The following is a 24,389-nucleotide window of genomic DNA, read 5'->3' on the forward strand; positions in this document are numbered from 1 at the left end:
ATATTCCATGTTACATTCCACAAGAATAAAGTCATTTGTGACGTGCTGAGATGTTTTCCTTCTCAGAGGACAAGAAATGAAAAAGGAGCCGACTTCTAGAAGGCAGCATGAAGGAGGAGGAGCAGGCGGGGCTCTGAGCGGGACTTAAAACATCTCTCTGCTCTTCTGCTCCTCTTTCCAACTTGGAAACCTCTTGGCATCCACTTATCGGGTAAGTCTTTATATTAATACTAGATACATTAATACTATGTACATTAATACTAGATACATTATATATATATATATATATATATATATATATATATATATATATATATATATATATATATATATATATATATATATATATATATATATATATATATATATATATATATATATTAATATTAGATACATTAATACTAGATACTTTAATACTATATGTATATATGTATATATATATATATACATATATATATATATATATACTGTATATTAATACTAGATACATTAATACTAGATAGTAGATACATAATACGATATATATTAATGCTAAATACATTAATACTATATATATTAATACTAGATACATTAATACTAGATACATTAATACTATGTACATTAATACTAGATACATTATATATATATATATATATATATATATATATATACATATATATATATATATATATATATATATATATATATATATATATATATATATATATATTAATACTATATATATTAATATTAGATACATTAATACTAGATACTTTAATACTATATATATATGTATATATATATATATATATATATATATATATATATATATATATATATATATATATATATATATATACATATATATATATATATACTGTATATTAATACTAGATACATTAATACTAGATAGTAGATACATTAATATGATATATATTAATGCTAAATACATTAATACTATATATATTAATACTAGATACATTAATACTAGATACATTAATACTAGATATATTAATGCTAGATGCAATAACACTATATACATTAATACTAGATACATTAATACTATATATATTAATACTAGATACATTAATACTAGATACATTAATACTATATATATGTATTAATACTAGATACATTAATGCTAGACACATTAATACTATATATATATATATATTAATGCTAGATACATTAATACTATATATATATATTAATACTAGATACATTAATACAAGATACATTAACACTATATATATTAATACTAGATACATTAATACTAGATACATTAATACTATATATATATTAATACTAGATACCATACATATATTAATACTAGATACTATATATATATTAATACTAGATACATGAATACTATATACAGTGCATTAATACTAGATACATGAATACTGTATATATATTAATACTAGATACTATATGTATATTAATACTAGATACATGAATACTATATACAGTGCATTAATACTAGATACATGAATACTGTATATATATTAATACTAGATACTATATATATATTAATACTAGATACATGAATACTATATACAGTGCATTAATACTAGATACATGAATACTGTATATATATTAATACTAGATACATTAATACTATATACAGTGCATTAATAGTAGATACATTAATACTATATATATTATACTAGATACATTAATACTATATATATATTAATACTAGATACATTAATACTAGATACAGGTGCATCTTGGTCAACTTGAATATCACACAAATGGTGATTTACTTTCCATCTGACTAAGTTACTGATTTAATAAATGTACTTATATATATATATATATATATATATATATATATATATATATATATATATATATATATATATATATATATATATATATATATATATATATATATATATATATATATATATACATAATCAGTTCATTTTCTGATTCAAGTGTGAAAATGTAGTTAACAATATTCGACTTTTTGACCATTTTTCCCATTTTATGATCCGCTGCATTCGGGGCAGAATGAAAAGAAATGAAGAATCACTTTCTAGAAATGTTTCACGATGAGTGTCAGTCATGGAGAGCTCATAAGCGGTTTCACCTTTTCAGTTGGACGAATAAAATGAACATTTATTGCCTGTATTAGTGAAGCTGTACTAAAATGAACATTTATATTAGTGAAGCTGTCCAATATTGACTTGACTTGATTTCCTTTCACTCGGAAGAAATACAAGCAGAGATTTTTACGAGTAGTGGGGCGGCGTGGCGAAGTTGGTAGAGTGGCCGTGCCAGCAATCGGAGAGTTGTTGGTTACTGGGGTTCAATCCCCACCTTCTACCATCCTAGTTACGTCCGTTGTGTCCTTGAGCAAGACACTTCACCCTTGCTCCTGATGGCTGCTGGTTAGCGCCTTGCATGGCAGCTCCCTCCATCAGTGTGTGAATGTGTGTGTGAATGTGGAAATAGTGTCAAAGCGCTTTGAGTACCTTGAAGGTAGAAAAGCGCTATACAAGTATAACCCATTTATCATTTATTATTAATTAGCTGGACTAAGTGTACTATGTATGATCAGCGTATGGCATGTAATATTAATAACTCTAATAGACTGTGGATAAACATTGGCATGGACAACATGTCCCGCCTCTCTTCCTTATATGGTCGTGTAGGTCGGCTGCTGTGTTTGTGATGTGTTTGGCTTTCAGACCTCCTTCCAGAAACTTCTTTAATGAGCAAGTTGGATGATAAATGCGTCTTTTCCAAGTCCTTCTATTCTGACACAAGACATGTTTGATCGCTGTTTGGCACGGGAGAAGTGGAGCAGAGGGGCCAACATTGTACTCAGTACGAGTACTCCCACTTTAAGGCAGCGCTTCTCAATTATTCAAAATGATCATACTTTAAATATCATTTGTTTATACAATTGTTACAAGTATGGTATTGTATTATGTCCCTACTCTTCAGTTGCATGGTGGGGCCCCTCCGTACATCACTGACTTGTTTATGCACCTACTCTTCAGTTGCATGGTGGGGCCCCTCAGTACATCACTGACTTGTTATGTCCGGATCCCCTCAACGCCCTGACTGCGCCTAGAAATTCTGTCCATAAAAGTTCAGAACAGAATGGGTGACAAAGGGCAGCCTTGGCGGAGTCCAACCCTCACTGGAAACGGGTCCCACTTACTGCCGGCGATGCGGACCAAGCTCTGACACTGATCATACAGGAAGTGGACCACCACAAACAGACAGTCCGATACCCCATACTCTCTGAGCACTCCCCACAGGACTTCCCGAGGGACACGGTCCAATGCCTTCTCCAAGTCCACAAAGCACATGTAGACTGGTTGGGCAAACTCCCATGCACCCTCAAGGACCCTGCCCAGAGTATAGAGCTGGTCCACAGTTCCACCACCAGGACGAAAACCACACTGTTCCTCCTGAATCTTACAATTTGTACAACAAAAAACAACATTTGGGAGATGAAAGCATCACCCAGGAGTCCCCGAAACGAGGAAGCGGCCGGAACGTCGTTTAGTCGCGATCTGAATGGAAAGAAGTTATTTTTAGGACTGTCACATTTGCAGGAGTTTACTCTTGTGCTCTCCATCCTCGGCCTTGTAGCCTTGCCAGAGCCGCTCCACACTCGGCTGACAACAAGACCTGTTTGCTTCCTTAAAAGGAGGCCAGATGATGACGATGATGATGATGAGGGTGATGATGATGGTGATGATGATGGCGTGCTGCAGCGTCTGACCAAAAGCTCAACACTCAGACATGGATTTGGGTTTTTTTTAGAAGGGAAATAAAGCTGGACAAGTGAAGAGTAAAAGTGGAAGTTCCCCCGACACAAAAAAGCACATTTGAGTAGCCGGTGAAGAGATGACGACATGTGACATGTAAACTGTTTGGATGGTATCTCCTGCTGGAGACCATGTTTGGTCATGTGGAGCAGGCCGCCCTGACTTCTGGGTGCATGGTAAAGTCCTCTCTGGGGACTCCTCATCCATAACTCTTCATCAGTACATGACTTGGACTTTGCATGAAGTATGTGTTAGTGGCTGAGAAACTGTCAGTGACATGTGTGCTGCCCTCCATAGGTGCAGGGCCGGCCCGTGGCATAGGCCGTATAGGCAAATGCTAAGGGCGCCGTCCATCAGGGGGCGCCACGCCAGTGCCACAAATGTTGGAGGGAAAAGAAAAAAAAAAGTTGGTACTATTATTTCTAAATACATAAAATAATCCCACGTTAATTAAAATGCAAAGTAAAGCCCATTTAATAGAAATATTATTTGTTACAAAATTACGCCCCCCCTCCCTCCGGCACGGTGCGCCCCCTCCCTTCCCGTATCATGACTCTTTTTGGACGTCACCCCATCAAAAAAATCAACACAAGATGTCAAAACGGCCAAAACTGTCAGGTGCCCAGGGGAGAAAAGAAGAGGAGAAACGAGAAAAAGACAGAGGTAGCAGGGAGGTAACGTTAGCCCACATGAAATTATTTGTCTGTTACAGAATGTGATAGTAACCTGGCTTTTTAGCATTAAGCTAATGTTACATGATTCGGCAATTGCTAATCAACAAATAGCTAGTTCTGTTTTAACGTCGGGTTAATATTGTGGAGGGAGCTAAATTGTTATGGAAAATAATAATGTAACGTTAGGTAATTACAGTACTCCCTGGTGTACAGTAATGTGTAAGTCATTCTAGTTAATGCAATATTAAAAAGCACAAATAGAGAACTCTGTAGGATCCCCTTTTTTTGTAATATAGTTGTTAAAGTCATACTGGTTTGATATCTTGTTTTGTGCAGTGCCTTATTTATATTGTATTTTTAATTTATTTTATGCAACTTGTTGACACGTTTTATTTTGTGTTTATGTATGTCAAAAATATTGTATTTCATAGATTCATTTTTTATTTTTTGTATTCATTTATTTATCCATATTTTTTTAAATCTTGTTAACTATTCTGATTGTTAATTTGCTTTCTTTAAGTAAAAAAAAAGGTCAAAGACAAAGCTATTCGGTTTCTTGTGAGTATATACACTTCACTGCTGATGTGGGGGGGGGGGGGGGGGCACCCCCTAAAATCTTGCCTAGGGCGCCAGATTGGTTAGGGCCGGGCCTGCATAGGTGGCGCTCACAATCATCAGCAGAGCACACTTGGTCTGCAGGCCAGCTACTTTTCCATTGAGGGGATCATTCATATATACCATTTATATTCATTCATTTATGAAAGAGTTGTTAACAAGTGAAATGTGTCTCAGGATAATACTTTCTTCCATGAAGACAAGAATATAAGTTGGTACGATTGTGATGACTTGCATTGATTGGAATCCAGAGTTGGGACTAACGCGTTACTGTAACGCCGTTACTTTCGGCGATAAATAGTCATCTAAGGCGCTATTTTTTATATTCAGTAACTCAGTTACCGTTACTACATGATGCATTACTGCGTAATTTTATGTTATTTTTTATGTAGTATCAGCTAGAAACTGAGAAGATCTGAGTGTGTTTTATTGCAGCGCTGCGGAAGAGGCGACAAGAAAGAGGCGCGCCGCGCGCTGTTTGTGTGTATGTGTGTGTGTGTGTGTGTGTGTGTGGGAGGGGGCGTGTCTGTGTTTACTAAACACGACATCATGGCGAAGCCCGAAGCCGAGTTTTTTAACATGGAGATATTCTCACTACTTTTCTTTTGTCGACCACAAAGAAAAGAACATTTTAGTTGAATGTAAGTTGTGTCTTGGATCCAAGATCCTATCCTAGTAATTCAAATCTGCTGAAACAGCTACAAAAGCAACATGCTTCCACGAAGCTAGTAAAGAGAGACACACTTCACCTCCTGAGCAACAGCGGCTGAATTTTAACGAGGCACTGCGTACTGAAGGTACACACACTCTGTCAATTCTCTTATATGCTCTTTCATTCTAGACTTCTAGAGTGTTTGATTATCACATCGCTCTAAATGTATAGACTATAAAGTTCACAAACATAAAGAGGGATGCTAGTGGGCCAGGCCAATCTTTCCTTATCTCTAAACTAAAACTGGGGAAATGTGTAGAGTGTTCTGGGCTTCACACATGATTTTATTTCACAATTCCTTGAGAGAAAAAAACGTCTGGTTAGGCTTTGTGTATGTAGTGTGTGTCTTTGTGTATGTAGTGTGTGCCTTTGTGTATGTAGTGTGTGCCTTTGTGTATGTAGTGTGTGCCTTTGTGTATGTAGTGTGTGCCTTTGTGTATGTAGTGTGTGTCTTTGTGTATGTAGTGTGTGCCTTTGTGTATGTAGTGTGTGTCTTTGTGTATGTAGTGTGTGCCTTTGTGTGTGTAGTGTGTGCCTTTGTGTATGTAGTGTGTGTCTTTGTGTATGTAGTGTGTGCCTTTGTGTATGTAGTGTGTGCCTTTGTGTATGTAGTGTGTGCCTTTGTGTATGTAGTGTGTGCCTTTGTGTATGTAGTGTGTGCCTTCCTTGCTTTACAGCTATGTTGTTATTATGCTGTTTGTTACTTATGTATGTTATGTTGCAGCTAGTTCAAATAGTCAAGTCAATTTGTTCTGGCCTGAAACAAATTGGCCCTTTGAAACATATCTTTGTCTTTGTGTGTTGTATGTAGACCACATTGTTTGTGTGTTGTATGTAGAGCACATTGTTTGTGTGTTGTATGTAGACCACATTGTTTGTGTGTTGTATGTAGAGCACATTGTTTGTGTGTTGTATGTAGACCACATTGTTTGTGTGTTGTATGTAGACCACATTGTTTGTGTGTTGTATGCAGACCACATTGTTTGTGTGTTGTATGTAGAGCACATTGTTTGTGTGTTGTATGTAGAGCACATTGTTTGTGTGTTGTATGTAGAGCACATTGTTTGTGTGTTGTATGTAGACCACATTGTTTGTGTGTTGTATGTAGAGCACATTGTTTGTGTGTTGTATGTAGACCACATTGTTTGTGTGTTGTATGTAGAGCACATTGTTTGTGTGTTGTATGTAGACCACATTGTTTGTGTGTTGTATGTAGACCACATTGTTTGTGTGTTGTATGTAGGGCACATTGTTTGTGTGTTGTATGTAGACCACATTGTTTGTGTGTTGTATGTAGACCACATTGTTTGTGTGTTGTATGTAGACCACATTGTTTGTGTGTTGTATGCAGACCACATTGTTTGTGTGTTGTATGTAGACCACATTGTTTGTGTGTTGTATGTAGAGCACATTGTTTGTGTGTTGTATGTAGAGCACATTGTTTGTGTGTTGTATGTAGAGCACATTGTTTGTGTGTTGTATGTAGAGCACATTGTTTGTGTGTTGTATGTAGGGCACATTGTTTGTGTGTTGTATGTAGAGCACATTGTTTGTGTGTTGTATGTAGACCGCATTGTTTGTGTGTTGTATGTAGACCGTATTGTTTGTGTGTTGTATGTAGAGCACATTGTTTGTGTGTTGTATGTAGACCGCATTGTTTGTGTGTTGTATGTAGACCGCATTGTTTGTGTGTTGTATGTAGACCGCATTGTTTGTGTGTTGTATGTAGACCACATTGTTGTGTGTTGTATGTAGACCACATTGTTTGTGTGTTGTATGTAGAGCACATTGTTTGTGTGTTGTATGTAGAGCACATTGTTTGTGTGTTGTATGTAGAGCACATTGCTTAGTGATGCAAATGCATGTCAAGTTGACCAACACATTGTATTATTGTCCAGTGCAATAACAGTACTGAAATGAAGGCTAAAAGGGCATTAAAAGGGGCCTTAAAAAAAATAAAAAATGAATATATATATATATAAGTAACTAAATAGTTACTTTTCACAGTAACACATTACTTTTTGGTGTAAGTAACTGAGTTACTTTTGAAATCTAGTAACTGTAACTAGTTACTGGTTTTCAGTAACTAACCCAACACTGTTGGAATCAGACAGTAGTGATGATAACCTTCACATTTTCAAATGGAGGAGAGAAAAAAGTCCTCCTTTCTGTCCAATACCACATGAAAGTGCTGGCTTTTTGTTTGTCCAGCTTCCATACTCCTTTCTATACACTTTACCAGAAATACATTGGCGGCAAACTCCCTAGCTTGCAAGCTTTCTGAGACTCTTATTTTGATAGCGCAGGCAGGATGAAGCAGGGCTTTTATGGTGAAGACAGGAACTGCACTGCAAAAAGTCAGTGTTCAAAAACAAGAAAAAAACATACAAAAATTAGGGGTATTTTATTTGAACTAAGCAAAATTATCTGCCAATAGAACAAGGAAATTTGGCTTGTCAAGACTTTCCAAAACAAGTAAAATTAGCTAATTTCAATGAACCCAACAATACCTTAAAATAAGTATATTCTCACTAATAACAAGTGTACTACTATATCAGTACATATTTTCTATTGTTTCATTGAAAATAAAACAGCAAAGTCCATTTGGCTGTCATCTGTTTTAATTATGAGACACAATTGTGTCAAAGTCATGATTTATTTTTGGCATCCTTGAAATAAGAAATGATGACTTTAAAAAAGTAGTTTTCTACTTGTGAGTGTTGATGACACAACACTTGATATTCTAGTTTCAAGCATGTTTTACTCAATATAGCTCATCAAATCTCAGCAACAAGCTGTAATATCTTACTGACATCATTTAGGAGCAAAACACTTCAAACAAGTAAAACACTCTAACATCAAATCTGCTTAGTGAGAAGAATGATCTTAGCAGACAGAAAACAAGCAAATATCACCCTTATTTGAGATATTTCATCTTCCTTAGATTTCAGTATTTGCAGTGTGTGCAGTCGGTCTTTACATTTTGGACCGGAGAGTCTGTTGAAATAAAAAGTGTTTCCGGCCTTCCTGTCGGTCATTTTTTCTTAATATAATGTGGCAGCAGCCAGCGTCATCTCACAAGACCCTCGGGTGGCGTGAATGTCAATCAAGTGACCAAAGTCACGTCTTGGTGAAGATTGGTGATCCATCATTTTTAGCTCTATTTTTTTACTGCCTGGCTGGTGATGGACTGACACACCCTCCACCATCCACTGACACACCCTCCACCATCCACCGCTAGCTCGCCATCCACGTAATGGACACCCCTGGTTTAGACAAATGGTGATGGACTGACACACCCTCCACCATCCACCTAATGACCACCCCTGGTTTATACAAATGGTGATGACTGACACACCCTCCACCATCCACCGCTAGCTCGCCATCCACGTAATGGACACCCCTGGTTTAGACAAATGGTCAATGACTTCAAGGGGAACCGTAAAAAAAAGAGAAGCTAACGTTAAAAAGGAAAAGTTGAAGATAAAAACCTGTGAAACACACAAAAACAATAACAAAGTATGTTTACACTGCAGGTCAAAGTGGCCCAAAGTGGATTTTTCCCAGCTGACTGTTTACACTGCAAGTAAAATGTGATTTTTATCAGACTGCAGTGTAAACACACACAGGCTCTAATGTGGCCCCAATGTGGCCCCAATGTGGCCCCAATGTGGCCTCGACGTCACGTGCATGCACACTTCCATGAAGTGACAACAAAGGAAGTTGACCGGGAGGAAGTGGCTACTACTACAAAATAAAGTAAAAGTGGAAACAACTTAAAAAATAGTGTTTTTTATGTGAAAGTCAAGTAACATAAAGTATAGAATGGATGTATATAGTGTCATATATTTGTTTTTATGTCTGTTAAGTCGAGGAGACACGGACATCAGCAACATTAGATTTATTTTTACACTCTCATGTAAACAAATGTGTCACAGCCTCAATTCTGCTCTTTCAACAATCTATTTCTTCTCAATCTAAATATATATTCATATATTACATATAGACTATTTGTGCACTAAAATATATATTCATATATTACATATAGACTATTATTTGTGCACTAAAATATACATTCATATATTACATATAGACTATTATTTGTGCACTAAAATATATATTCATATATTACATATAGACTATTATTTGTGCACTAAAATATATATTCATATATTACATATAGACTATTATTTGTGCACTAATATATATATTCATATATTACATATAGACTATTATTTGTGCACTCAAATATATATTCATATATTACATATAGACTATTATTTGTGCACTAATATATATATATATATATATATATTCATACATTACATATAGACTATTATTTGTGCACTAAAATATATATATTCATATATTACATATAGACTATTATTTGTGCACTAAAATATATATATATATTACATATAGAATATTATTTGTGCACTAAAATATATATTCATATATTACATATAGACTATTATTTGTGCACTAAAATATATATTCATATATTACATATAGACTATTATTTGTGCACTAAAATATATATTCATATATTACATATAGACTATTATTTGTGCACTAAAATATGTATTCATATATGACATATAGACTATTATTTGTGCACTAAAATATATATTCATATATTACATATAGACTATTATTTGTGCACTAAAATATATATTCATATATTACATATAGACTATTTGTGCACTAAAATATATATTCATATATTACATATAGACTATTATTTGTGCACTAAAATATATATTCATATATTACATATAGACTATTATTTGTGCACTCAAATATATATTCATATATTACATATAGACTATTATTTGTGCACTAATATATATATATATATATATATATATTCATACATTACATATAGACTATTATTTGTGCACTAAAATATATATATTCATATATTACATATAGACTATTATTTGTGCACTAAAATATATATATATATTACATATAGAATATTATTTGTGCACTAAAATATATATTCATATATTACATATAGACTATTATTTGTGCACTAAAATATATATTCATATATTACATATAGACTATTATTTGTGCACTAAAATATATATTCATATATTACATATAGACTATTATTTGTGCACTAAAATATGTATTCATATATGACATATAGACTATTATTTGTGCACTAAAATATATATTCATATATTACATATAGACTATTATTTGTGCACTAAAATATATATTCATATATTACATATAGACTATTATTTGTGCACTAAAATATATATTACATATAGACTATTTGTGCACTAAAATATATATTCATATATTACATATAGATTATTATTTGTGCACTAAAATATATATTCATATATTACATATAGACTATTATTTGTGCACTAAAATATATATTCATATATTACATATAGACTATTATTTGTGCACTAAAATATATATTCATATATTACATATAGACTATTATTTGTGCACTAAAATATATATTCATATATTACATATAGATTATTATTTGTGCACTAAAATATATATTCATATATTACATATAGACTATTATTTGTGCACTAAAATATATATTCATATATTACATATAGACTATTATTTGTGCACTAATATATATATATATATATATATATATATATATATATATATATATAAATATATATATATATATATATATATATATATATATATATATTACATATAGAATATTATTTGTGCACTAAAATATATATTCATATATTACATATAGACTATTATTTGTGCACTAAAATATATATTCATATATTACATATAGACTATTATTTGTGCACTAAAATATATATTCATATATTACATATAGACTATTATTTGTGCACTAATATATCTATTAATATATTACATATAGACTATTATTTGTGCACTAATATATATATTAATATATTACATATAGAATGTTATTTGTGCACTAATATATATATTCATATATTACATATAGACTATTATTTGTGCACTAATATATATATTCATATAGTACATATAGACTATTATTTGTGCACTAAAATATATATTCATAAATTACATATAGACTATTATTTGTGCACTAAAATATATATTCATATATTACATATAGACTATTATTTGTGCACTAAAATATATATTCATATAGTACATATAGACTATTATTTGTGCACTAAAATATATATTCATAAATTACATATAGACTATTATTTGTGCACTAAAATATATATTCATATATTACATATAGACTATTATTTGTGCACTAAAATATATATTCATATATTACATATAGACTATTATTTGTGCACAAGTGATGCAGTGAAAATTTGGTGGTGTTAAATAAAAAGCCAAAGAGGATGTTGTGATGAAATATACATTTCCTCTGGCGACTGCGTCTTTCCGGCACACACGAGTGACGTAGCTCGCCCAAAGATGACGAAAAAGTCACATTCAGGTCACATTGTGTTTAGACTGGAGTCACATTTGAAAGGATCAGATTCCAATGTGATTCAGGACTACCTCCTGGTGGCCCCGTTTACACTGCACACCAAATCTGATTGTTTTGCCCTCAAGTGACACAGATCAGATTTAGTTTGCCAGTTTAAACGCTCCAAAGTGCTTCAAATCTGATATTTTGCATTCAGATTCAGACCATATCAAATCAACTTTTCACTTTATGGAAGTGTGCATGCAAGTGACGTCGAGGCCACACTGGCGCCACATTGAAGCCACATTGGGCCCACATTGGGGCCACATTTAAGCCACTTTGGGGCCACATTGGAGCTACATTGGGGCCTGTGTGTGTTTACACTGGAGTCTGATTAAAAAAACACATTTTACTTGCAGTGTAAACAGAAAAATTAGTTCTGAAAAACCCCCAATTTGTGCCACTTTGGCCTGCAGTGTAAACCTAGTCCGTGGTCTCAATCTGATGCCAAAAGATGAGATTTCAAGCAATTTGGAGCATTCAGACTGGCAACAAAAACCCAGATCTGTGTCACTTGAGGAAAAAAAGAAACATTTGCAGACATTACTAATCAATCAACGCTGATTGTTGCGAGCATGGATCCAAGCATCATGTGCAGACAACTTTGAGGGAGTCTTCCTCTCGAGTGAGGACTTGGAATGTTAGAAATCCAGAACTGAGCCGAGCCATGCTGGACCCTGGCCAACACAAGCAGCAAAGGATCACGGCGCTGACAAGTCTGAGAACTGTTAGACGGCTCACTTCCTGTCTGCGACAGTACAATACGACAAACACATCAGCACTGACTTACTTTCATTTGATTGTCTAGTAGACATGCAGGAACACCACTGATGTTCAATCAGAACTTGTTCACATCTTTGGGAACCTTTAAGTGGAAGGATCCTATTTGGAATGGCATCTAATCCAAGAGGTGAAAGGTTGACAAAAACATGTTTTTATCAAGCAAATGTAAGACGACACTGGATGTAGGACAATGCCTTCTTTTGGAAAAATAGTTTATGAGTCAAAATCAAACAGATACCAATGAAATAACTGCAGTAAACAAACAACAATAATAATAATAATAATAGATTTTATTTGTAAAAAAAAAAGCACTTTACATTGAGTAAACAACCTCAAAATGCTACAGTGTATTAAAAAAATTAAAGATAAAAAGATAATAAAAAATAAATACAAATAAAAACTAGAACAGCCAAATAGCTAAAACTAGTATGCATATATCTAAAACAAGGCTTTTTTTTTTTTTTTTTAAGAAGGGTTTTTAAGCCTTTTTTAAAAGCATCCACAGTCTGTGGTGCCCTCAGGTGGTCAGGGAGAGCGTTCCACAGACTGGGAGCGGCGGAGCACAAGTCTCCCATTGTTCGTAGCTTTGTCCTCGGAGGTTGGAGGAGGTTAGCCTGTAGTGTGGTGTGGAGGATTTGGGGGTGAGTAGTTCTTTGAGGTAGAGGGAGGGCATTTCCATGGAGGCACTGGTGGGTTAGCAGGGAGACTTTGAATTTAATCCTGAGTGGAACAGGAAGCCAGTGAAGGGATTTGAGAGTTGGTGTGATATATATATATATATATATATATATATATATATATATATATATATATATATATATATATATATATATATATATATATATATATATATATATATATATATATATATATATATAATGTATATATTGATAACACATCAAATGTCTTAGCTGTTCCACATTTTATTGAAAAATTCTCACCAATGTTGTAAAATTAGCATTTTTTTCTCCTCCTTTGTTGTTTGCTAACTTGCTAAAAGCCTTTAAGGCACTTTTTTTCTTTTTTTTTACTGCTGTGTGTGTGTGTGTGTGTGTGTGTGTGTGTGTGTGTGTGTGTGTGTGTGTGTGTGTGTGTGTGTGTGTGTGTATGTGTGTGTAGCAAGCTACACTACAAGCTACAGGACAAAAGTAGCTAGCTACATCAAAGCTACATTGCACAACATTTCTATCTATGGGCCACATGTATAATATCAATGTTCATGTAAGTGTACAAATATTACTATCAACTATCTGTCATTTACCTCTAGGGGTCACTCTATGTATTTATTGAGTTTGCCTTTTCTTTGGCCCAGCCCTATAATGTTGTTCATGTTGTCTACCTCCAGTAAAAAACAGCATATGTTGACAAAGAAAGAAATACTTGTTGGGAAGAGTTGCTAATGGTTATGTGCAGTAAAACTTTTCACTTCATGTGTGTTCCTACATTTGTGTTCCACGTCTTAGATGAAGAGAGCACTTATGATTGTGCTTTACAGAGTCAACATTGTTTTCTCTAAATGTGTCTAAATATGGCCAAGGACACGCATTATTGTGGCTTTCATCTTCATCACTAAAGGAACAATCTCATTTGTTTTTGAGTGGTCAGCTTGAAGCGTCCCTCTGTCTCCGACTCCCTCCTGGTCATGTGACATGAGTGTCTGTTATGATTGGATGACCCGCCTTATCTTGCCTCTGATTGGCCAGTTTCACCCTAACCTTAGCCAATTGTGACTCATCATAGGAACACCAAGCAATCATCATGGATGTTCTATTTTCTACCTTCTCCATATTGTTTTGGCCTGGAGTCACACTCCATGTTCTCTCTCTGTAGCTTTCATGTTAGCTACCTCGCTACATTTGTCTAAAAGTAGCTAAGCTACAGGAAAAGCTACTCGTTAAAAAAGTAGCTAAGCTACCACCCAGCTACTGGAAAATGGCAACCTAAGACTGAGGGATGGTAGATGTTTATTGTTCGGCATTTATAGGAAGAAATGAGAGTGGTGTGTGGATGTTGCCAGTAAGTGAAAGGACCATAGATGTAAGGAGAGAGGATGAGGGAGGAGGAAAAAGGAGGCGAGGGGGAGTCAGAGTCGGAAGGATCAGCTTTGCCTTTTGTGGTAGTTGAAGTTGTTGAAAGCAGCAGCAGGAATGTTCCAGAAGGTCTGAGATATGAAGCAGGCTCAGGCTGAATGATAAACGAAGAGAGGACCACTACGGTACGTCACCATTTTCATCTTCAATCATCTTGTCTGATTCTGTCCTGGCTTCATATAAATCTTCTTCTGTCAATGCATGAAGTAATATTCACCACAAAGGGACTCTAGTGAAGTGAATTGCATTTATATAGCGCTTTTCTCTAGTGACTCAAAGCGCTTTTACATAGTGAAACCCATTATCTAAGTTACATTTTTAAACCAGTGTGGGTGGCACTGGGAGCAGGTGGGTAAAGTGTCTTGCCCAAGGACACAACGGCAGTGACTAGGATGGCAGAAGCGGGGATCGAACCTGGAACCCTCAAGTTGCTGGCAGAATTCAATTTGGTTCAGTGAGGAGAAACGTGCACATCTGTACCCTTGCACAGTGTCATTACGTTCTGCCAAAAGATTGCACTCCTTCTTTATTTGACTTTCTCCGACCACCTGACCACCGCTTCCACTTTCAGAGGGAAGTGGGTCGTAAACAGCGTTGCCTTTGGTTACAGAATAGTTCAAAAGAAGAGGTCGTAAAATAGTTCAAAAAGAGTCCCATAAAATAGTTCAAAGAGAGTTCGTAAAATACTTCAAAAAGAGGTCCATAAAATAGTTCAAAAAGAGGTTGTCTGGAAATTGGGCAGATCCTTGGTTCTCTCCGCTTTGAAGTCCTTGGGTTAGAACAATATATTTCTGTTGATTACCATACATGAGAGAAAACAGGAACACCTTCATCTTGCTCCCTCCCCCCTACACAGTGGAGTTTTACAAGTCTTACTCTTGGTAGGTTTCAAAGACAGCTTTTGTCTTCTTGTCAGGAACTCAACGTAATACAAAGTTTTTGTGATAATTTAGAAATAATTATTCTAACAGCATCGGAGGCAAGTTTCCAAACGTTGCACAAAATCGCCAATCACTCTTTTTCCTGAACTTCCGAACCCTTCCTGACGAAGCACGATTGACACGAAACGCTCTCAGAAAATCTGCTGACGCTGCAGTTTATGATTTGTTGGAGAAATAGGCCTCGGCGCAAAATGCATGTTCCTGGGCTGACTCCGACATGTCGGGGAAAGAAGACTTGTTCCAACATTTCATGGAGTAAGTCCTGCCACTGAAAACCATCCCCACAGCACGATGCTGCCACCACTGTAGGGAGGGTATTGTCCTGGTGATGAACAGTGCCTGGTTTCTTCCAAACATGACACCTGACATTCACGCCAAAGACTTCAATCTTTGTCTCATCAGACCAGATAATTTAGTTCCCCTTGGTCTGAAAGTCTTTCAGGTGCATTTTGGCAAACTTTTGACTAAGAAATGACTTCCGTCTGGCCACTCTACCATACAGGTCTAGGTTGGTGGATTGTCCTTCTGGAAGGTTCTCCTCCCTCCACAGAGGAATGCTGTAGCTCTGACAGACTGACCATGGTCTTGGTCGCCTCCCTGACTAGACTAAGATGAATGCAGTAATGAAATTAAACAATGGATGTCCGCTAACTTTTTGCAACTCAACGCTAAGAAAACGGAAATGCTGATTATCGGTCCTGCTAGACACCGACATCTATTTAATAATACCACCTTAACATTTGACAACCAAACAATTAAACAAGGCGACTCGGTAAAGAACCTGGGTATTATCTTCGACCCAACTCTCTCGTTTGAGTCACACATTAAGAGTGTTACTAAAACGGCCTTCTTTCATCTCCGTAATATCGCTAAAATTCGTTCCATCTTGTCCACTAGCGACGCTGAGATCATTATTCATGCGTTCGTTACGTCTCGTCTCGATTACTGTAACGTATTATTTTCGGGCCTCCCTATGTCTAGCATTAAAAGATTACAGTTGGTACAAAATGCGGCTGCAAGGCTTTTGACAAAAACAAGAAAGTTTGATCATATTACGCCTATACTGGCTCACTTGCACTGGCTTCCTGTGCACTTAAGATGCGACTTTAAGGTTTTACTACTTACGTATAAAATACTACACGGTTTAGCTCCAGCCTATCTCGCCGATTGTATTGTACCATATGTCCCGGCAAGAAATCTGCGTTCAAAGAACTCCGGCTTATTAGTGATTCCCAGAGCCAAAAAAAAGTCTGCGGGCTATAGGCAAGGCAAGGCAAGGCAACTTTATTTGTATAGCGCTTTTCATACACAAGGCAGACTCAAAGTGCTTCACAGACAACAAAGTGAAATGAAAGAAAATAAAAGCAAAATTAAAATGCAGACAATAAAAATAAAAACAGTGCAGACGTTAAAAGTTAAAAGATTAAAAGATTTAGCTGAAAGCTAAGGTGAACATAAAAGTCTTCAGTCTAGTTTTAAAAGTAGTGAGAGTTGGGGAGAGTCTGACATCTTCAGGAAGTTTATTCCAGCTATGTGTTGCATAGTGACTGAATGATGATCTCCCTTGATTTGAGTTTACTCTTGGAACCGCTAACAGATTGGTCTCAGAAGATCTTAGTGATCTAGAGGGCGTATATAGTGGGAGCATATCAGTGATATACTTGGGCCCTAGACCATGTAGTGATTTATATGTGAGCAGGAGGATTTTGAAATCTATTCTCTGATGTACAGGGAGCCAATGTAAGGATTTAAGAATTGGTGTAATGTGCTCACATTTTTTGGTCTTTGTTAGAACTCTAGCAGCAGCGTTCTGAACAAGCTGTAGCTGCCTGACAGTTTTTTTGGGAAGACCTGCAAGGAGACCATTACAATAGTCTAGCCTACTGGTAATAAAGGCATGTACAAGTTTTTCTAAGTCTTGAGCTGACATGAGCCCTCTAAGTCTTTTTACATTTTTGAGGTGATAGTAGGCCGATTTTGTTACTGATTTGATGTGACTGTCGAAATGTAAATCAGAATCTAAAATAACCCCAAGATTTCTGGCTTTATTTGAGGTTTTCAGGGACAGTGATTGAAGCGTTTTCTATTCGGGCTCCAGTACTCTGGAATGCCCTCCCGGTAACAGTTAGAGATGCTACCTCAGTAGAAGCATTTAAGTCCCATCTTAAAACTCATTTGTATAATCTAGCCTTTAAATAGACCCCCCCCTTTTTAGACCAGTTGGTCTGCCGTTTCTTTTCTTCTCTCCTCTTCTCCCCTGTCCCTTGCGAGGGGGAGTTGCATAGGTCCGGTGGCCATGGATGAAGTGCTGGCTGTCCAGAGCCGGGACCCCGGGTGGACCACTAGCCTGTGCATCGGTTGGGGACATCTCTGCGCTGCTGACCCGTCTCCGCTCGGGATGGTTTCCTGTTGGCCCCGCTGTGGACTGGACTCCCGCTGATGTGTTGGATCCACTGTGGACTGGACTTTCACAATGTTATGTCAGACCCACTCGACATCCGTTGCTTTCGGTCTCCCCTAGAGGGGGGGGGGGGGGTTACCCACATATGCGGTCCTCTCCAAGGTTTCTCATAGTCATTCACCGACGTCCCACTGGGGTGAGTTTTTCCTTGCCCGTATGTGGGCTCTGTACCGAGGATGTCGTTGTGGCTTGTACAGCCCTTTGAGACACTTGTGATTTAGGGCTATATAAATAAACATTGATTGATTGATTGATTAAGTAATGTACAGAGACATCCTAGCAAAAAACCTAAGCTTCCCATCCAATCTGGTGGAGTTTGAGAGGTGCTGCAAAGAGGAATGGTTGAAACCGCCCAAAGATAGGTGTGCCAAGCTCGTGGTGTCGTGTTAAAAAAAGACCTGAGGCTGTAATTGCTGAATACTCGTGTACTTGGGATTTTAGTCATAATAAATTAGCAAAATTTAAAAAACAATATTTGAGGACAACAATCCATTTTGGAATTAGGCTGTCACATAATATGTAGAGGAAAGTACTTTCCTGGTATGTGATTCCATGGAGGTTTGCGTCTCACATGACGTCATGCATGATGTCAGTGCAGGTTTTGGAGTTCAGCGTTGCAAAAAAGCCAAAGAAAAAGCAAAAACCGGCACCTTCCAATGAACATCATGTCTTACACTATGCTCACCTATAAACTGCACAATTCCCGACTAAATTCTACTTTTGGTGTCTGGCAGAGAGAACCTTTGGGGCATGATGGACGAGGACTTTGAGCACCGCATGGAGCTGAGGAGGCAGAGGAGGGAGCAGATGCGCCTGGACTCTGAGAAGTGAGCGACGCTGCAGTCACTACAAACACTCCAGCACGACACATAATACTCCCTTGCAACTTCCTAGGATGGCCTACACCAACGAGGACGACGACGAGGCCGCCCGGGAGCAACGGCGACGTGCCAGGGAGGAGAGGAAGAAGATGAAAGAAGTGGAAGATTCCGGAAGCAGCGAAGTGCTGGACACCAACAAGTAAGAAACATCACTTCTAAAGCTGAAGACCGTACCCTTACAGCGTGACGCCTTGCAGCATCAACATGGCCGACGACGACCAGGCTCTGCTGGAGCGCCTGGCCAAGAGGGAGGAGCGTCGGCAGAAGAGGACGCAGGAGGCCATCGAGAGACAGAAGGAGTTGGACCCCGGCTTTGGTGCTGCCAACGGCATGGACCACTTGGTCCAGGAGGAGCGGGAGACATCAGTCCAGGAGGAGCGGGAGACATCAGTCCAGGTGGAGCGGGAGACATCGGTCCAGGAGGGCGTGACTGAAGCCAACTCTTGGAATGCAGAAGAAGACTCAAAGAATGAAGAAGTGAAGGTGAGAGAAACACACGCCTCGATCATGTGCTTCTGCCAGTGGTCAGGGCCAGCAAGACCTTCTCTGCTGGTCTAATATAAGCAGAAATCATCATCAGAATTAAAGATAATTGACTTTCCCCAAAGGAGGAGTTGAAGTACCTCAGAGTCTTGTTCACGAGTGAGGGAAGAGTGGATGGTGAGATCGACAGCCGGATCGGTGCGGCGTCTTCAGTAATGCGGACGCTGTATCGATCCGTTGTGGTGAAGATGGAGCTGAGCCGGAAGGCAAAGCTCTCAATTTACCGGTCGATCTACGTTCCCATCCTCACCTATGGTCATGAGCTTTGGGTTGTGACCGAAAGGACAAGATCACGGGTACAAGCGGCCCAAATGAGTTTCCTCCGCCGGCTGGCGGGTCTCTCCCTTAGAGATAGGGTGAGAAGCTCTGTCATCCGGGAGGAGCTCAAAGTAAAGCCGCTGCTCCTCCACATGGAGAGGAGCCAGATGAGGTGGTTGGGGCATCTGGTCAGGATGCCACCCAAACGCCTCCCTAGGGAGGTGTTTGGGGCACGTCCAACTGGCAGGAGGCCAAGGGGAAGACCCAGGACACGTTGGGAAGACTATGTCTCCCGGCTGGCCTGGGAACGCCTCGGGATCCCCCGGGAAGAGCTCGACCAAGTGGCTGGTGAGAGGGAAGTCTGGGCTTCTCTGCTTAGGCTTAGGATACGCGCCAAAAAATGGATGGATGGATGGATGGATGGATGGATGGATGGATGGATGGATGGATGGATGACTTTCCCTAAATATGTAAAAGTATTCATATTGTCTTCATGTCATATTATGCTGCTTCCAGTGCTGTTGTTTTTAGGTTATATAGTTTGTATCCAATCAGAATTCAGCTAGCTTATGTTGCCATGCTGTACCAAACCTGCCTTCAGAATCAACAATGTCTGTGCACTGTAAGTGAACGGGCACATACAGTTGATAGATAATTGCAACAGCCAACCAGATCAGGAGTTGTTGTCAGTAAGACCTTCTAGTTGGCCTCACCTTGAACGTGACATTTAGGCCTCCTGTGATTGGATACTCACTGGTTTGCTATGCAGATCAGCAGAGCCACACCCGGGACCGTGAGCAGCTCTTTGAGAACACATACAGTGACATACATACACATACATTAAGATGACAGGATCTGCCCAATTTCCAGACGACCTCTTTTTGAAGTATTTTACAAACTCTCTTTGAACTATTTTACGACCTCTTCTTTTGAACTATTCTGTAACCAAAGGCAACGCTGTTTACGACCCACTTCCCTCTGGAAGTGGAAGCGGTGGTCAGGTGGTCGGAGAAAGTCAAATAAAGAAGGAGGAGTGCAATCTTTTGGCAGAGCGTGCTGGAGACTGTGCAAGAGTACATTGTGTCTAGGCGTGTCTCCTCAAATGAGTCCAAATTGAATTCTGTATCTGTTTGATTCTTTGCCTCTTGTCTTGTTTAATAGATGTCATCAGTGTTTGAACCTGACACTGCTGTTCACCCGCGTCCACGGCAATGAGAATGAACGCATTTATTAGGGCAAATCTCGTTAAGTCAGGTTGGAATTTTGCATTTAAATCCAGAACTTGGATGAAAATGTTCATGTTTTTTTCTCTCTCGACAGGAATCTGCTGAGGTTTCAGTTCAGGAACAAAGTTGGACGTCCGGTTCTTCTGTCAACTAACTGAACTTGTCTTTGTCACAGGACCACAGCAAGGAGGAAGAGGAGCGACAGCAGAGAGAGATGGAAGAAAAGCAGAGGATGGAGGAGGAAGAGAGGTGGCAAAAAGAGGAGGATAGGAAGAAGAGAGAGGAGGATGAAAAACAACAAAGGGAAAGGTTGAAGGAAGAAAGGCTGCAAAGGGAAATGGAAGACAGGAGGAAAGAAGAGGAAGAAGAAGAGAAGCAGGCACTGGAGGAGAGACGCAGGAAAGAGGAGGAAGAGGAAGAGGAACGAAAGAAGGAGATGGAGGAGAGACTCAGAACAGAAGAGGCGGAAAAAGGCAAAAGAGAGCTGGAAGCAAAGAAGAGAAAAGAGGAGGAAAAGCATCAGAAAGAATTGGAGAAGAAGAAGAAAAAGGAGGAGGAGGAAAAGCAGAAGAGAGAGCTGGACGAGAAGAAGAAAAAGGAAGAAGTTGAAAAGCGCAAAAAAAAAGAGATGGAGGACAAGAAGAAGAAAGATGAGGTTTATTTTCTTTCAAACTGCATTCTTCTTCTTCTTCTTCTTGGATGGTATTTGATTGTGTTTGTTTCCTTTCTGCAGGAGGAGAAGAAGAAGAGATCGGTCCTGAAAGAAAAGGTGAAAGAATAATCTTCTTTGCAATAGTTCCTTGAAATGTTTCCATGCCATACTGTTGTCCCCATACCCATACTTTGGTACCGCTGCCAACACCTATTTCAATACTATTCAATACTTTCCTAAATGAAGGGGATCACAAAAAATGTCATTATTGTCTTTATTGTAACAAAACATACATGAAACATATGCTTATTATTGTCATTTAGGCCTTAAATAAAATAGTGAACTTGTCTTTTAGTAGTAAGTAAACAAACAAAGACTCCTAATTAGTCTGCTGACGTATGCAGTAACATATTGTGTCATTTATACACCTATTATTTTGTACACATTATGAGGGACAAACTGTAAAAATTAATTATTAATCTACTTGTTCATTTACTGTTAAAATCTGCTTATTTTCTCTTTTAACATGTTCTATCTACACTTCTGTTCAAATGTAATAATCACTTATTCTTCTCTTCTTTGATACTTTACAATAGTTTTGGATGATACCGCACATTTAGGTATCGATCCGATACCAAGTAGTTACAGGATCATACAATAAAATATAATACCTAATAAACCAATAATAATATGGTTAATAAATACTGATGTAAAGGGTAGGTGTCGCGCTGTTTTCTGTTTGAACATGTTCTATCTACGCTTCTGTTCAAATGTAATAATCACTTATTCTTCTCTTCTTTGATACTTTACATTAGTTTTGGATGATACCACACATTTAGGTATGGATCTGATACCAAGTAGTTACAGGATCATACTTTGGTCATATTCAAAGTCCTCATGTGTCCAGGGACGTATTTACTGACTTTATAAACATAATATGAATTTTTTAAAAAGGAAAAAGATTTTGTGATGTTAAAAAAATATGCATGTAATCATAGTAGTATCGACTAGATACTCTAATGTACTTGGTATCATTACAGTGGATGGTAGGTGTAGATCCACCCATGGCGTTTGTTTACACTGTGAAAGCCAGTGAGCTATTGTATCCTCCTGCGGTGTGTAGTGGAGCATGTTTAGCTATTCCTCGTCCTCCAGTGATAATGCTACTTGTAAAAAACATACTTTATTTGTCGCCATGGAGACCAGGATTAGTGATTTAGAAGTAGCTATCTGCATGTCTTGAAGCAGCTCTTCCTGAGGGTGTTTCAGTGTTATAACTTCACCTTTATCTTGACTTTTTACGCCAAAATGCGTCCATTCTCCCTTTTCTGTCTACACACTGTGTCTGCTTGTAAGTACTCTGTGTGTGTGCGCTGCCCAACATGCTCCTCTGCTCATAAAACCAGCAATGTCGCCACGTGACGACGACGCGCCGTCATGCCCAGTCCGGGGGCGGGGGCGGGTGCCACATTGGGGCCACATTGGGGCCAGATTGGGGCCACATTGGGGCCAGATGGTTAGCAGAGTATTGGGATTCATGATGTGTAGCGAAGCCCAAAGGAGTGTGAAAGAAGATGACAACTTACCGATCAAGTTTTCTTTTCTTCCATCAGAAGGAGGCAGCCCTCGCTGAGAACAAAGTGAAGAAAGCAGACAAGCCATCAAGGTGAAGGAGGATTAAAAAGAAAGATGTGACATTTTCTTCCCGTCTTTGAGAAGATTCACCTTATTTGCACGTGTGTCAGAGAAGTTCCAGGACACAAAAGATACCGAGTACAGTTCTTCCACCCCAAAACCACAAATGTCGCCCTCGGAGGCCGCCATGTCACGGTAACGCAGCTGCCACAACAACTCTCACCTCTTTTTCGCAAACGCCGCGTGATCCCTCTCTCAGAGGGTCTGGCCTCGTGGACCAATAGCGGTCCTGGAACTTTTGCTGACACACGTCCTTCTAGCCCAGACCTGGGCAAATTAAGCTTTTCAATCTGGCCTGCCGGACATTCCCAAATCATTTTTGGATCTTTAAGATGTAAAGTGTAGCTGCCATTATAATGTGCACTCATGTTTTCTAATGACCGCAAGTCTTCAACTATACTAAGTCTTTCAATGGTTAGAATCTGCGCTTTTGCATGATATTTTAGTGACTAGTGTTGTCCCCATGCCAATATTATTTCGATACTTTTCGATACTTTTCTAAATAAAGGGGACCGGAAAAAGTTGCATTATTGGCTTTATTTTAACAAAAAATCTTAGGGTATGGCGGACCGGTACTTTTCAGAGGCGGTATGGTACTGAA

The 24,389-nt window shown here is 37.8% G+C and overlaps 1 protein-coding gene across 2 annotated transcripts in view; it reads left to right on the top strand.

Annotated features, from left to right (window-relative positions):
* Positions 1-163: 163 nt before the first annotated feature.
* Positions 164-24,389, top strand: part of LOC133658881 (caldesmon-like) — a 58,816-nt gene continuing 34,590 nt past the window's right edge. The window contains exons 1-7 of one of the 2 annotated variants that reach the window (XM_062061369.1): positions 164-211; positions 19,268-19,360; positions 19,428-19,553; positions 19,612-19,897; positions 21,617-22,096; positions 22,175-22,210; positions 23,707-23,759. In XM_062061369.1, the coding sequence (XP_061917353.1) occupies positions 19,284-19,360; positions 19,428-19,553; positions 19,612-19,897; positions 21,617-22,096; positions 22,175-22,210; positions 23,707-23,759 (1,058 nt within the window). In that variant the 5' untranslated portion in view covers positions 164-211; positions 19,268-19,283. Of the gene's footprint in view, positions 212-15,143; positions 15,257-19,267; positions 19,361-19,427; positions 19,554-19,611; positions 19,898-21,616; positions 22,097-22,174; positions 22,211-23,706; positions 23,760-24,389 lie in introns of those variants that run through there. The other variant, XM_062061370.1, reaches the window with a different exon arrangement.

The sequence above is a fragment of the Entelurus aequoreus genome, linkage group LG10, assembly GCF_033978785.1.
Source record: "Entelurus aequoreus isolate RoL-2023_Sb linkage group LG10, RoL_Eaeq_v1.1, whole genome shotgun sequence".
In the NCBI taxonomy this organism is placed as follows: Eukaryota; Metazoa; Chordata; class Actinopteri; order Syngnathiformes; family Syngnathidae; genus Entelurus; species Entelurus aequoreus.